The 16,031-nt window shown below is 32.8% G+C and overlaps 2 protein-coding genes across 3 annotated transcripts; both read left to right on the top strand.

The window, feature by feature from the left end:
* The first annotated feature begins 403 nt into the window (after positions 1-403).
* Positions 404-7,111, top strand: LOC111807282 (nucleobase-ascorbate transporter 4). Its single transcript, XM_023692945.1, has 14 exons — positions 404-719; positions 1,314-1,411; positions 1,500-1,676; positions 1,799-1,899; positions 1,994-2,069; positions 2,233-2,292; positions 2,386-2,570; positions 3,713-3,809; positions 3,935-4,021; positions 4,107-4,165; positions 4,705-4,796; positions 4,985-5,062; positions 6,478-6,638; positions 6,762-7,111. The coding sequence occupies exons 1-14, from the start codon at positions 608-610 to the stop codon at positions 6,978-6,980; spliced, it is 1,602 nt and encodes a 533-aa protein (XP_023548713.1). The 5' UTR covers positions 404-607; the 3' UTR covers positions 6,981-7,111.
* Positions 7,112-7,858: 747 nt separating this feature from the next.
* On the top strand, positions 7,859-10,062 carry LOC111788631 (cyclin-D2-2-like). Of its 2 annotated transcripts, XM_023669043.1 has the most exons (5): positions 7,864-8,245; positions 8,324-8,410; positions 8,512-8,845; positions 8,982-9,100; positions 9,468-10,062. In XM_023669043.1, exons 1-5 carry the CDS (start codon positions 8,075-8,077, stop codon positions 9,726-9,728), a joined length of 972 nt encoding a protein of 323 aa, XP_023524811.1. In that variant the 5' UTR covers positions 7,864-8,074; the 3' UTR covers positions 9,729-10,062. The 2 variants fall into 2 exon arrangements, with proteins under 2 accessions (XP_023524819.1, XP_023524811.1); XM_023669051.1 differs by lacking the exon at positions 8,324-8,410 and having other exon boundaries at positions 7,859-8,245.
* Positions 10,063-16,031: the final 5,969 nt, after the last annotated feature.

Raw genomic sequence — 16,031 nt, 5'->3', positions numbered from 1 at the left:
TATATATATATATATATTAATTATAAGCTAAAATACATTTTAATTTTATGTATTTTAAGTTTATAATTTTGTGTATTTTTTTTATCTAATTCGTTTTAATAATTTTTAATTTTAAATAGATAAAATTATCCGAGATAATATTTATTGACCTAATAAAAAAAAATTGAGTAAAAATATATCATATAGGAATTAAAATTTTAATTCACCTTATAAATTTTTAAAAAAATTGATATAAATTTCTAAATTTTAATACAGAGATTAAATTAATTTTTTTAAATATTAAAAATTAAAGAGATATATTTAGTTAATATTTATTTTTAAAAAGTGATTAAAAAATCCAAAAAATAATTAAAAAAAAAAAAAAAAAAAAATGAAAAGAGAGCCAAGGCCGCCGTCAGTTTCATGCATAGACTCTGTTGTCGTCAGTGCCATCTTTTCCAGGAAGCTGAAATCTGTACCAACAGAAACTCAACAAAAAGGAAGAAAATAAGATCAACCATTCTCAAACCAACTCTCCTTCTCCATTTCTCTCAATCTTCCACATTCTGCCGTTCAAATTCGCCTCAGCATTCTACCATTGAAACAGAGCAAACAGAGAGGAGGAGAAATGGTCGCCGGTGGTGCCGGAGGAGCCCAGAAAGTGGACGAGTTTCAGCCTCATCCAATCAGAGAGCAACTACCCGGCATCGATTTCTGCATTTCCAGCTCTCCGACATGGCGTATTTTATCCCCTTCCCCTCTCTCTGTTCTGCTCTGTGTTTATTTACAGTTTAAGTTCTAGTTCATCGCTTCCTCTTTATCCCTCTTTTTGTGATTGTGCTTCGTTTCTCCTATTGATGATTACATCCGTTTCTCCTATTGATGATTTACATCCTTATGTTATTTTGATATAAACAATCTACTGTACGTTCATCACTGTTCTGATTCCGTTCTAGACTTCTAGCATTGTTTATTTGGTAACTGTGCTGTTTGCTTACCAAGAAGCGTTACGATTAGGAAGGATTCTGTCGATTGCGATAGCCTTTTTCTTAATTTGTTTGTAGCGAAGAATAAGTAGGAGATGAACAAACAGGTGCATAAATTTTTCGATATCGATTAGAGTGTCGCAATCTAGTTTCATAAAAGTGAAGTAGCTTGATCGATGGCTGGAATACTACGGTTTCTGTATTTTCTTGTATTCCAAGCAATGGGGATTCATTTTTCCCTTCTAATTCTTCTCTGTTTTGCTTCATTTCACCTCGATTGTTCATGAAAATCGACTAAAAAATACTTGAAACGAGAAGGGGAATTGACATAATTACCAAAAATTGCAGCCGAAGTCATACTTCTGGGATTTCAACATTACTTACTGATGCTCGGAACTACTGTTGCAATCTCCACTATAATCGTTCCTTTGATGGGAGGTGGAAATGTAAGAACATTTTCTCAGAAAACTTTTCGGTTTTCCCGAATCATCTCTCCATTTTCTCTTCAACCAAACAATTTTCTCATATAAATAGGTGGAGAAGGCCGAAATGATAAACACTTTGCTGTTTGTTGCTGGAATTAATACATTATTACAAACCTGGTTTGGAACCCGGTTGCCTGTGGTGATTGGTGGGTCGTATGCCTACATCATCCCAGCTATCTCCATAGCTTTGTCTCGAAGATTCAATTTCTACATTGATCCTCATCAGGTCTGGCTAATGTTTTGAGTGCGCCCAATTTGTTTTTAAGACATAATCTAGCCTTGTGATTGCTTTTCTTTCATTGTTATCTTCAATTGTGCCTTATTTTTCCTCCTTCCCTCTTCCTTTAGAGGTTCAAAGAATCAATGAAGGCTTTACAAGGAGCATTGATTGTTGCATCTTTCCTGCCAATGATACTTGGCTTTTTGGGGTTTTGGAGGATTGTTGCTAGGTAAGATACTGAGTTGAAGGCTTGGCAATGAATTAATATGCTATTTGAGTAAGGATTTCTAATAAACAGTATGTTTGAATGGTGTGTTATGCAGGTTTCTCAGCCCTTTATCTGCAGTTCCTCTTGTGACTCTCACTGGACTTGGCCTCTTTGCACTGGGTTTCCCTCAAGTAAGAAGATTTTTCATTGAACCAAAGTAAAATGCTAAATATAAGAACTACATAAATGCAACAAAGTCGAAATGAACGCAAATCCATCGGGACATCTCGAACAATCTGAATTGAATTTACCTTGTAAAGAACAAGAGTTTTTGAATTCATTTGATGGTTGCAGCTTGCCAATTGCGTTGAAATTGGACTTCCAGAATTGATCATAGTGGTTATATTATCTCAGGTGCGTAGTTTAACTGTTCCTTGGACTTCCTAGTTTCCAAACAAGGTTCGTATTACAAGTCAGATTAGCTGATATATAGCCAATATACTGCAGTATATACCACCCCTGATGCAAGGCAGACGAGCCATATTTGATCGATTTGCAGTTATTTTCTCCATTGCAATTGTTTGGGCATATGCTGAGATATTGACTGCAGCTGGTGCATATAAAAATAGACCTCCCAGTACTCAATTCAGTTGCCGCACTGACCGTTCTGGGCTAATTCGTGCTGCCTCCTGGTATGCTTTTCTTTACCTGCTGAAATCTGAAGAAAAAATGAATTCTCCTTCATCAGGCATTGAGACTAAAGAATGTAAGAAATTGCATGTGAAGTATGATTTCCGAACCCTTTTCTTCACAAAGCTGGTTTTAGCCAACAGATATAGAAGTACATTTAACAGCTTCAGCTGTCGTTTTTTCTCACCGGAATGCTATTAGGATATAATTAGGAGTATTTTTAGCGCATATTAGTAATTAGATCGGAAAGTTATAATGGGGATTTGTTATTAGTAGAATGAGTGACTGGATGAAGGGATTGAGTAAGAAGTGGAGAAGGAGACCGTATATCGGCCTCGCCTAAGGCGGGTGCACAGAAGGGTGAAGGCAAAACTCGAAAGGAATTTTCTTTCTTTTTCTATTTCCTCATTTGAATTTCCAAATCTCAAGTAAAGGCGTTAGCGCATTTGTTTTCTTGCTCGTTGCCGCTTTACTAATAAAATAGGAGGCAAGCCAAGACCAACTCCTAAAAAGTGGCTGAGTTCGCCTTTCGGGGTTATCCACTTGATTGAGAGCTTATGTAATATATAAAGAGGAGGAAGCTGTGAGACCGATAAATAGGGAAGGTGATATGCAATCAACCTAAGAGAAAGTTTTGGAACGGATTACTTTGATGATCAAGATTAAGAGTAAAGAAAACTTGTTTCTAAACTCGTAATTCGAATCACTCCACAAGAGGTTGGATCAATACTACTGGAATGATTTGGCCGGCACACCTCTCAACAAAGCTAAAATTATTTTATCATTGAGGTTTTACTTCATTGTCAATACATTACTCTTGGTTCCTACAGCTCCATGGGTTCTTGGGAATTCCAAATGGTTCCTATCTGCTCCACGGCTTCTGTGAATTCCATATTCGCTCCTAAAAAGTGGATTTTTGAGTGTGAACAATTTCATCAATACTGAACTATTTTGAAAAGATTAGTTTTGTACATCCCTCTTCATTGAACATCAAACCTTGCATGTCGTTTGTGAAATTATTTTAACAAGTACTGTGTAATTTGAATTAAAGGTTCTGTTAGGCCAGAGTCTTGTTGATTATTTTTGTGTTTCAGTGCCTCTAGAATCTTGTCTCTTACCTTGAACAATACTCATTTAACTACAGGATAAAGGTTCCTTATCCATTTCAATGGGGGCGTCCTAGTTTTGATGCTGGAGATATCTTTTCAATGATGGCTTCTGCCCTCGTTGCTCTCATTGAGGTCAATTAATTTCTTACACGTCTCTTTGTTTCTTGACCAACTTTGTCTTGATGATGAATTTTCCTCATGGCCCAACGAGATTAAGAACAAGCTACCCTATTGATATCATCTCTTTCTACTGTTAGTCTACAGGAACATTCATTGCAGCTGCAAGATATGGGAGTGCCACACATATACCGCCATCTGTTCTAAGCCGTGGAGTTGGTTGGCTGGTAGTTTAGCAATCCTCCAATATTTGTATTTATTTTCCTTTTTCTTGCACATCTTCTGATAGAATAAATACTGTCTGATCCTTAGGGGGTAGGGACTTTGCTGGATGGATTATTTGGCACTGGCGTTGGCTCCACTGCATCTGTGTAAGAACAAACCTTGGACAATCCTCGAAAAAAAAGCACTTCTCTATTGCTCAATATAATGTCTAAAGTACTGAATAGTGTATACAGTGATCAACTTTCATTAAGATAATACAAGAATACAAGTGAGCAATATAAGAAAAGAGAGACCGGAGATGTGAGATCCCACGTTGGTTGGGGAGGAGAACGAAACATTCTTTATAATGGTGTGAAAATCTCCCCTAGTAGACGCGTTTTAAAAACCCTTAAGGGCAAGCCCAAAGAGAATAACATCTGCTAATGGTGGGTGGGCGGTTACCAGAGCGGCAAAGGAAACTAAGGAAACTGACTAGAAAACTTAGAAGGTGATAAAAAAATGGCTATAACTCTTTAGAATAAGAATAAGTACTGCCCTTTTCACAGTTTTGTGTTGGGATATCATTGGAATCTGATTCTATGGGAATTTCAAATGGCTAACAAATTTCAATTTCTATGTTCAAATGGCCACCAACTACTTTACATGTTGAATGCTTTCATGTTCTTATTAGAATCCATCTCTACAGTGAAAATGCAGGTCTTTTGGGTTTGACCCGAGTCGGAAGCCGAAGAGCTGTTCAAATTTCTGCTGGGTTTATGCTGTTCTTCTCTGTGCTAGGTAATCTTGGACAAAAGCCTTTTAACTTATGAATACATGACATGTTTACTGCCTCCACAACTATACAATTATGCTTCGCAATATCTTAAACTACCAATGAAATGATTGTTCAACTTGGCCTTTGATATTACTTATATAATTTTACTTAACCAATAGTTATTCAAGTTCATCTTATCCAATGATAACAGGCAAATTTGGTGCTGTCCTTGCTTCTGTACCCTTACCAATAATGGCAGCCTTGTACTGTGTCCTCTTTGCCTATGTTGGTAAGTTTTTTCGTATTGTAAAATCTTCAGTGCTCTGTGATCAATCCTGTTCAGTAAAACCCAAAAGAATCAAAATGTAACAAGAGTCGACTGGCAGCTAAAGATTCGTAAAGATAGTGAATTTTGTCTTCTATTTACTGTTCTGTTCATAAAAACCATCTTTATTCCTTTCCTTTCCACCTTTTTGTTAGCTTTCCACACTTAGAAAACCTTGAGAACTGCTTTAATTTAGATAACCTTCTAAAAGATTATTAGAAAGTATGTCACAGAATCAAGAAACTAATGTTAACCCCGGGAACATTTGAATTCTTAATCAAATTCTAAAAACAAAAACGAAGAACGATGGCCTATAAAGAACATGAATTAATGATAGGGTGGTTGTCAGACGTAACCATAATTAATATCAAATTCGAAATCATCTTATTATATGATACTCAAATTCTAATCATGAAACCATTTATAGCCAAAGACATAGCCACCTGCTACAAACCATGAACCACCCTATACTTAGGACTACTGAAATAGAATGGTGAGTATTAACTTTATACTGCACACTGCTCTTATCTATAACAGTTAGGCTATAAATTCTCAGCTGCTATTAACTTAACCACCAACAACTTAAGAGTGTGAGCCACCAAAAAAGTACAAATAATTGCTTGAGCTTTATCATCTTTATTCTAGCTATCATAACTTTGTAAACAGCTCTTCAGCCTCAACCTTAGCCTCCTAAACCGAATCGGACGTGGCCACGGATTAACTTTGAGTGAAATACTACTACTAACAAGACAACCAAACAGAACAACCAGACACAAATTAAGAATGTGAACCGATTTTCAATAACATGTCTAGCGGTGGGCTTGGGCTGTTACAAATGGTATCAGAGCTAAACACTGGGCAGTGTGCCAACAAAGACGATGGATCCCAACGGGGTGGATTGTGAGATCCCACATCAGTTGAAGAGGGGAACGAATCATTTCTTATAATGACGTGGAAACCTCTCCCTAGTAGATGCATTTTAAAACCTTGAGGGGAAGCCCGAAAGGGAAAGTCCAAAGAGGACAATATCTATTAGTGGTGGACTTGGACGGTTATAATGTCTATCTTAAATGACAATCCCAAAAGAAACGAACTTTTCTCTTTCGACTATGCTAAGGAGGCCTTAAGCTTTTTGTTCATGCATCACTTTTTGCCACTTGATTTGAAGTTTGATTCTTCTATGAACAATTACAACTTGTTATGCAAAGATATTATGGCCCTATAATCTTACACAGGACCTTACCCCATGAATGCTATAAGTGAATGTTGTCAGTGGGGTGGGGACAAAATGTTAGATTAGTATTGTCAGTTACAATTCATCTCATCTTTCAGAGAATTAAACTCTATGCTTTTATTGTGATATCTCATTGGACAAACAGCTTCTGCTGGTCTTGGGTTACTTCAATTCTGCAACCTCAACAGCTTTCGGTCAAAATTCGTACTCGGATTCTCTCTGTTCTTGGGCCTCTCTGTGCCCCAGTACTTCAATGAGTATCATTTCATTTCTGGGCATGGTCCTGTTCATACTAAAGCCAGATGGGTGAGCTCTTAAATTTGATTACACAAAGAAACAAACACTATTGTTAATGCTGGCTGATTAGCAGATGACTATACTATAGCTGAATTCTTACATGAATACTGTCTAAATGCTTTGTCATTGCAGTTCAACAACATTATGCAAGTGATATTCTCCTCACCAGCCACAGTGGCTGCAGTGGTTGCTTTCTTCTTGGACACCACACTGATGAGGAACCATAGCTCGACTCGTCGAGACAGCGGGCGCCATTGGTGGGAGAAGTTTTGGTCGTTCAACGTCGATACGAGAAGCGAAGAGTTCTACTCTCTTCCATGGAACCTCAGCAGGTTCTTCCCCTCATTCTAACTTCATAATCCAAATGAAAAAAGGAGAGGAAATGTTTGACATTGTTTTGAGTTAAAATGCTTGTTCTTTCTTGACAGTGAAGATGTTGAAGTATATATATATATGAACACAGAACTGTGATTTGCTTGCTATTTGACTGCCTTTATGCTTTAAAAATGTTTAAATATGTTTATAAATTTTTAATTTTATGTTTAATATGCTTGTTAACTTTTAAGCATGTGTTTAATAAGGAATTTAAAAATTGTAAAAATTAATTTATTTATTAGATATTAATATTATTTAGAGAAGAAAGAAAATGAGAGAAAAACTAATAAATATAAGAAATAAAAAAAGCAGGTTTTAAAAGTACTTTAATAAACTTAAGCTACACTCAAAGCTATATACAACTTCTTTTACATCTATTTTAATTCAATTTTTATTCCAATATTCAAAAAGAAAATAAAAATAAAAAGTGTGGTCAAGAACATATAATCATAAAAAAAATGGAAATTAAATGTGATTTTTTAATTAAAAAATTATGCTTTTATCAATAATGGACATTCCATATTTATTATTATTATTTTTTTTATATTTTGTATCTTAATGAATTTACTCAAATTATTTATCACTTTTTTTATTCTTTTAAATTGAAATAAAAAGTTAAAAACCCAACCTCAAAATTAAAAAAAAAAATAATAATAAAGTAATTAAATATTCTATTTTGAAATTAAAATGAATTAAATAAAGTGAAAAAAAAAAAGAGGAGTTATCCAGTGTGGAGGTGGATTATAAACTCATTAAGAAACTAACCAATAATTAAATGACAACTCAGCTACAGCGCCCCCACAAATACTCTCACTGTCTCACTCGCTCGCTCACTCAGCACTTCATTTTAAAAAATAAAAAAAAATTAAAATAATAAGAGAGAGAAAGAGACACAAACACTCTCTCTCTCTCACTGAGTGCAGATTATTGACTATGTTCCATCTAAACGCATAAAGCTATGGCCTTCCCTCCCAACAATCCCACCGCCACTCTCCATCGCCGTTTCACCTTCCTCCTCCTCCTCTCCAATGCCGTCGCCGTTTCTTTTCCGGTGACCTTTATTCTCTTCAATGTCTCTCTCTCCTCATCAATCTGCCGCTTCTTCCTCCGATGACTCTGTCATTTTCACCCTTCTTCAGTCGGAACTCGACCACATGCCTCGCCGTGACTATGTTCTCCGGTGTCGTGACCGGTCGATCGACGTCACCGCTCGCCATGACTCCATCAACTGGATCTTGAAGGTTTACTACTAATCGTTACTTCATTAGCGTTCTTCGCATTTTTGTTCTTGTTTTTTAAGAGCGATTAGGGTTTCGCAGGTGCACGCTCACTACAATTTCAAACCGGTCACTGCGATTCTCTCCGTTAATTACTTCGATCGCTTTCTCTCCTCCAATTTCCTTCCGGTTAAGGATCTATTTCGATTTCCCCCTTGTTTTTGTCTCGATTGTTCGAGAATCGAATCGGAATTTTGAGGCTGATGATTTTAGGGCTTTGTTTTTTGCAGCGGCGGAATGGATGGCCGTTTCAGCTGCTATCGGTGGCGTGTTTGTCATTAGCAGCGAAAATGGAGGAGCCTCAGGTCCCATTGCTTTTGGACCTCCAAATCTTCGAGCCTCAATACGTCTTCGAGCCCAAAACGGTTCAGAGAATGGAGCTTTGGATCATGTCTATTCTCAATTGGAGATTACGCGCCGTCACGCCTTTCGATTTCCTCCACCACTTCATCTCCGATCAGCCTTCTTCTTCCGCTACAGACGGCGGCGATTGCGATAGTGACGGCGACGACTGCCATCTTCTCTTCTCAATTTCTTCCGATCTCATTCTTAGCACTACACGCGGTACTTACGACAAAAAAAACCTAAATCCATTCTATTATCATATTTAATCGGTTTTCTTCTTTTCTCTTTTTGTCTTCTTCGTTCTTAGTTCGATTTATCCATTTCGTCTTTTAAACAAAATTGGAATGATTTTCAGTGATCGATTTCTTGGGGTTCCGGCCGTCCGCCATTGCTGCCGCCGCCGTTCTCTGCGCTGCTGGTGAGCGATTGGATTCTCCAGCGGTTTGTGGCCATTTCCTTACGGCGGACAGAGTCGTAAGTACTAATTCAATGTGTTTGAAAACGAATTTCATAATTCTGTAGGGACTAGTATGCAAAAACAAAATCCTCCTCTTTTTTCTTATTTAATAAAACATAATGTATATTTTTAATATTGTACGAATCTTGATCTTTGTGTGAATAAACAATTAAAACAGGACTAAATTGAAACAAACCGAAATTTATAGGGACCAAAATGAAATTAAAATCCACATCAGGGACCAAATTCGAAATTTAATTAGTTATTTATTTTATTTTTTAAGGCGAAAAATTAAAATAAAATAATAAAAAAAAGGAGCGTTTGGCGTTTGGGGTTAAAATATTTTTGCTGTCAAAATAATTTTAAAAAATTTATTGAAAGTAGGAAATGGTGAGAAGCTGTCACCAACTAATGGAGGAGTACGTGATTGACACGTGTCCGTTAGGCCTCCGAAAACAACGGAATGAAGAAGCCGAGCAGCCGGCTCCCCCGAGTCCAGTCGGCGTGCTCGACGCGGCTGCATGCGGTAGCTGTGACACGCGCTTGGACAATCTCGGCTCTACTAGCCATGAACCCGCCGCTCCCTCAGCCGAACCTCAGACTAAACGGCTGCGATCCTCTGCGCCGGATGTACAGGAGCAGTAGATAAGACCTTCGTGTCATTTGTTATAGGGAGGGTGAAAGAAAGAGAGCTTTTTATTTTTTATTTATATATATATATTTATTTAATTTTAGTTTTTTAACCTTTTCTTTTTCAAAATCAGTGGTCATTCTCTTTCCCTTTTTCTTTGGTCGCCATTCTCTTTGTCGTTGACCATATAAATTGAACGGTTGAGATTGCATGGATCTCCAAACAACAAAAAGGGAAGATTTTTATTTTTGTTTCTTTATTTATATCCAAGAAAGTTTATGAAAAATACCTTACTTTTGTAATTTGTGTTATTCGGAGGGTAAAATGGGAAAATAATGAGGTTTTAGTCATGATGGGGAAACAATAGAAGTCAATAATTTATGAATTATTCCATGCTGTGATTTTCATTGGATTAGATTATGATGAGAGACCCTTTGGGAAGTATTCTTATTTTGTATTGACGATTTTACCCTTTACTTTTCTTCATTGGTCCACGTGGAGTGTGTAATTTCAATCATGTGGTTGATAATTTTTCTTCAAAACTCCATTAACATAATATTTATTTATTCTTAGTGGAGAAATTACGTGAATATGTAATAAAAATATATATAAAACGACCTCGATTTTCCATCTCATATAATAATTTGTTGTTTGTTCTAAACTTTAAAAAATAAAATTACCATTCTATTTAAAGAGTTTCTTATTTTATATAATAAAATACAAGGGTAAATGGATATTTTTCACAAAGGCAAACATAAAATTACTATAATTAAAAGTCCACAAAATCAAAATGCAATAATAATGAAAGTTGACAAATAAAATTAATTTAATCTCTAAATTATTTCTCATAAGAAAAAAAAAAGTATAGTTTCAAAAAATTGTCACATCAGTTAAAAGAAATGCAATAAACATATATTCATAATTAAAGCAATGAATTCAATCTATTAATAAAATTCAACTATATCTCAAATTGATAAATTAATTTCGATGTACTTTCCAACATTTTTATTACGTTATTTCTCCTAATATCATGTCAAAATCCTCTTTTATTAATAAAAAAATTAAACATTTTAGACATTAATAGGAGATTAAATTTTAAAACAATAGACATGCACTTTGAGGCTTGGTGAAGGAAAACCAATAATAAATAAATAAATAAATAAATAAAATGAGAGAATGACGTAGGCGTGAGATGGAATGCCACGTAGGCGGAAAGGATGAGGGTGAAGGGGAGGGAGTGTGGGAGATAGAACCAATGAGACAATGCCAGGTGTCAATGATCTGATTTGATGGGGTAAGAGGCAGGACATGTCACGTCAACTTGAGGTTCTTAGAGGGAACGACAACTTTAAAAAAACCTACAACATCTCTCTTTCTGTTCTTCCTTCCTTTTTAGGCCAACACTTATTTATTTATTCATTTTAATTTCAATATATTTTAATATATATATATATATATGTTTTTAACCACAAAATTTTAATTTGATATTTAATGGACTGAGTAAAAATTAATATTCTTTTAACTTTTAACTATATATTTTGTAAATTTTCATTAATACCCTTAAACATTTTAAAAAAATTCAAAAATACCCTTGTTAAGTTACCATTAATGCCGTGTTTTAAAATTAACCATGAAATTTCAAAAGTAGAATTAACCATCTTTCTTTAGGTTAAAAAAGTTATTACTATCGATATATTAACAAAAACCCAACCCCTCATAATTTACCTGTCTATTATTCTTTTAAAAATAATTGCAAAAATAAATAGAGTTGTTTTTTGTTTTTTTTTTTTAATTCAATGTTGTTTTTGTTTATATGTGAGGCATCTTAGTTTATTAATTAATTAAATCACATTTTAATCATTATTATTTACTTTTAATATAGTTTAATATTTTAGTTAAATTTTACTAAGCATCATTGGAGATTAATGAAACTAGCAAAAATAAAAAATAAAAAATAAAAAAAATAATAATGGAGATCATCTTGTACTTCAAAATATTATTTCTCTCAATTTTTTATTTTTTTTGTTTTTGTAATAAAAACGATACTAGGCATATTTTTTTTTAATTAACGACAAATTATTAAAACAAAATGTCACGTCATATGATCGTACTAAATTAAATTTTTGTTACTCATTTAAATAATAAAAATGTTCGATCACAACCAAACTTTATAATAAAATTTGAGTTGTAATTTTCTTAATAATAATATAGAAATCCTGACACATACTAAAAATATTATATAAGACATTTTTTTTTAACTATTTTAGAAATAATTTGAATGTATAAATAAAATAGTAAAAATGATATGATCTTATTGGTTGAAATTAACCGAGATAAAGATTTGAACCAACAATATTTAAATTACATTATGGAAATATTTTTAAATTTTATACTAAAAATTGAAAAGAGTCAAAATTGAATTGAAAAATAAAAAAGATATTTTTCTTTTGATTCATGTGATGGGCTTGAGCTAGGGACAAAGCTGACACACTTCGAAATATATGTTACAAAGCTGACCCACTCACCCACCTACCCTCTTCTCCATTTCTTTATGCAAATTCACCCGACCCTAAACGAGATCCCATGTCGATTGGAAAGAATAACGAAATAATCTTTATAAATATGTAAAAATTTCTTTCTAGCAAACACGTTTTACAATTGTGAGGTTGACAACAATACGTAACGAGCTAAAACGATCAATAGTTGTTATCGGTGGACTTGAGCTATTACTACTGATATCATAGCTAAACACGGGGCAGTGTGCTAACGAGAACGCTAGGCTCCCAAGGGGGTGGATGGTAAGATCTCACATCAATTGGAGAGAGAAACGAATCATTTCTTATGAAAGTGTGAAAATCTCTTTCTAATAGACGTGTTTTAAAATTATGAGACTAAGAACGATGCTAACTAGCTAAAGCTGACAATATTTTCTAGCAATAGGCTTGGACACAAAGAGTCTAGATATTTTTGTTGTGTTTGAACCTACACGTGCATGAATAATATGTTAATGTGTATAATTTTTTTTGTTTCGATTTAATAACACGCGGAGATGAGAATATATATTTTAATCAGCTGAGCTATGTTAACATTCATATTTATGCATATTTTTTAACTAATAACAATTATGCCTATATATAAATATAATATTATTGGTTTTTTTTTTTTTTTCTTTTTAATTCCAACTTGATATATATATAAAGTTGGAGAGAGAGAAAATCAAATTGAAAAACACAATTATTAATAATTATTATTAGAAAAGAACAAAAAAACAAAATATATATAAACTTGAAAAGATTTTATTTTATTTTCAATGATAATCAAACTAAAGATAGAAAATGCCCTAACTTTTCTATGACCCTATCAAGATTTCAAGATATAAATTGACATTCACACCTATTCGGGTTCTAGTACAGTAGAAATATTAAAACATCGTGTTTTTTCTTCTTGAATTCGAAGATTAAAATCTTTATCTCAATATTTATATTTTTAAAAAATTATTATTTATACTATTATAATTGTTAATTTTGGATATAAGTAATTTAAAAATACTTTTAAGTTTTTTAGATTTTTCAAAATTTTTATAATATCCTCAAAATAAAAAAAAAAAATAAAAAAATCTTAAATATATTAACTATTTAAAGACAAATGAGTTACCACTCTGCCAGTCTCACAGATTTAAGATGCGTAAGACATGAATACAATAAATTTCAAGACCCATACAGATAATTTGTATTTAAGTTAGTAGTTCATTTTCAATTCAAAATAAATTAAAAAATTTATTTTTACGCGTTGAAAGTTACGTTTATATTTTTTATTTGAAGTTCTAATATTTATTTTTGGTACTATGGAAATTAAAAGAATGATTTGAAAAATAAGTCAATTGCCGACAAGTTCACATCAAAATGTCCATAATTTTGATTTATATAGAAACATTAATTTAATTTAATTTAAAAATTTTAAAAAGCCATATTTGACTATAAATTGGTATTATATACACGTTGGCAATTACGTGTCAGCAGCCACAATAATTAAATACAATAGATTTAGACACCCTTCCACCAAGGGTACCGTTCAAACCTACAAATTAATATCATTCTCTTTTGTCTCTACATTTTCTCGGTGCAATAAATATTTACTTACGTGGATAACAACCCCTTCAAATTCAGGTTAAATTAATTAAATTATTTCTCAACTTTACATTTTTTTTCCAAATATATTCTTCTAATTTTAAAAAATTAAAAAAAAAAAGAAAAAAAAAAACAATAATTTATCCAAAANTCCAAAAAAAAAAAAAAAATCTTAAATTTTCAAAATGATTCTAAAATAACGTTAATATCCATAATTTTTTTAAAATTTTTAAAATTAAAAAATATATTTACAATTAGCACACAATATTCCTGAATTTAAATTTAAAAAAAAAAATAGCACTAAAACCTTAAAATAAGGGGAGATGGTTTCTGTCCATAATCCACGAAAAAAAAATTATTTTTATTTTTATAAATATTAAGAGTGTTAACGATACTTTTAAAATTTTATGTGTATTTTTTATAACTGATACGGGTACGAATAAATGTTTTTAAAGTTTTAAGAATATTTTTTAAATAATATTAAAAATTTAGGGGTGATTTTTAAATAAATTACTAATTTTTGAGTTATTATTTAAATAGAAAAGATGAAATAATTGAATTATTGGGGAGACATTAATGAACATTCATAGATTAGGGTGGCTGTAGGGCAGCCTAGTGATAACATTTGGATAAAAAAAGCTGACCGTATTTATTACAGTTTACGTGATGATTTATGGGCTGGGCCAATTCTCCACCTAGTTTGGGCCCACAGCCTTAATTCATGGGCCAGAATTTAAGCCCATTTGCATTTAATTGGCCATGGGCTGTACATTGCATGGCCCAGTTCCAAAATGGATCCTCTTCCAATTTTAGAAGTTTTTAAAAGTAAAAAGAATATATATATTATAATCCTAAGTTAAAAAATATATTATTATTTAAACTTATTTTGAAAAGTTACAAAAATCTTTTGCATTTTTTTTCAAAATAAGTTTAAATAATAATTTATTATTAATATTATTATTTTATCTCGATTTCTTTATGAAAAAGGTATAATCTCACACGTGTAGAAGATCGGGTCGGGTCGGGTCTGAAACAGAACCATGTTAAGCGGAGGCGATGTGTTGGTTTTGTGGGCGACGATGAACCGTCGGTGCAATGACGCCCTCGTACGGCCGTCCGTACAACGTCCCGCTTACAGCCAGTTTCACTACACGACAAAAAATGACTAGGATGATTTTTTAAAATTTTGTTGGCAATTTGATGTGGTCCCCACAGCTCGAACCCATTTATTTATCTGACAGGTGTCTACCACCCATATCCTGCTGGCATTATTTTACACCTTGGTCCCCCATATCCCTCGGTTAAAAAATTTAAATTTTACCCCTCTCAGCTATGTATTATATAATTGAAATTAAAAGTAAATTCAATTGTTTCCCTTTTTCTAACCCTAATAACATTTTGGTTGCCTTAAAATTTTTATAGACGTGGCTAAATATTAAAAAAAAAAAATTAAAATTAAAATTCATAATATAACTTGAAATAAAATATTTTTATTAGTGTAAAATCCCGTACCTTTCATTTGATTTTATTACAAAAAAAAGAAAAAAAAAACGTGTAATTTGAGAAGCCTATATATATATATATATATATAGTACAATTATCGAATCANAAAAAAAAAAAAAAAAAAAAAAAAAAAAAAAAAAAAAAAAAAAAGAATGACCCACAGTCAAAATTGATGAAATAATTACGTGGATTAAATTTATCCTCCAACTCAATAATATCACAAATGAGATCAATAAAACGTCCCCACAAGATTTAAATGAAAGGGGCATATATATATATATATATATATATTTTTTGGAAGCAAGGTTTTAATTTCAAGCTCCTAGCATGAGGTTGTTCATATGGGTGTATCAATAATGAGGGATCCAAGAGAGAAAATTGCACATGGCCTCTATTTAAAGTTATTTTTGTGCTAACTTCTTTCTTTTATTTATAATCTATGCCTAAGCCCTCTTCATTTCTTTCCCCTTTCTTTTTCACATTACTATTCTAATGTGTATTCATCTATGTTATGTTTGGTGAGAGTAGTTGCCCACTTTTTGACCATTCTATGCAATCGATCCCTTTTCATTTAATGTCAAAATATCACGTCAATAACGAGTCAGTCATTTCTAGATGTCTTAGTGATATAATTGACTCATGGGTCGATTTTTTTATAAGCGTGCTCGAGAGACAGTGAAAGTTGAT

Source organism: Cucurbita pepo, chromosome LG01, assembly GCF_002806865.2.
Source record: "Cucurbita pepo subsp. pepo cultivar mu-cu-16 chromosome LG01, ASM280686v2, whole genome shotgun sequence".
Lineage (NCBI taxonomy): Eukaryota > Viridiplantae > Streptophyta > Magnoliopsida > Cucurbitales > Cucurbitaceae > Cucurbita > Cucurbita pepo.
This window is presented reverse-complemented; position numbering and strand designations above follow the sequence as displayed.

Coding starts and splice junctions, on each gene's coding strand:
- LOC111807282 (XM_023692945.1), top strand. CDS start 608: ATGGTCGCCGGTGGTGCCGGAGGAGCCCAGAAAGTGGACGAGTTTCAG. Junction 720..1,313: donor TTCCAGCTCTCCGACATGGC/GTATTTTATCCC, acceptor CAAAAATTGCAG/CCGAAGTCATACTTCTGGGA. Junction 3,810..3,934: donor CCCTCGTTGCTCTCATTGAG/GTCAATTAATTT, acceptor TTCTACTGTTAG/TCTACAGGAACATTCATTGC.
- LOC111788631 (XM_023669043.1), top strand. CDS start 8,075: ATGTCTCTCTCTCCTCATCAATCTGCCGCTTCTTCCTCCGATGACTCT. Junction 8,411..8,511: donor TCTCCTCCAATTTCCTTCCG/GTTAAGGATCTA, acceptor TGTTTTTTGCAG/CGGCGGAATGGATGGCCGTT. Junction 8,846..8,981: donor CATTCTTAGCACTACACGCG/GTACTTACGACA, acceptor AATGATTTTCAG/TGATCGATTTCTTGGGGTTC.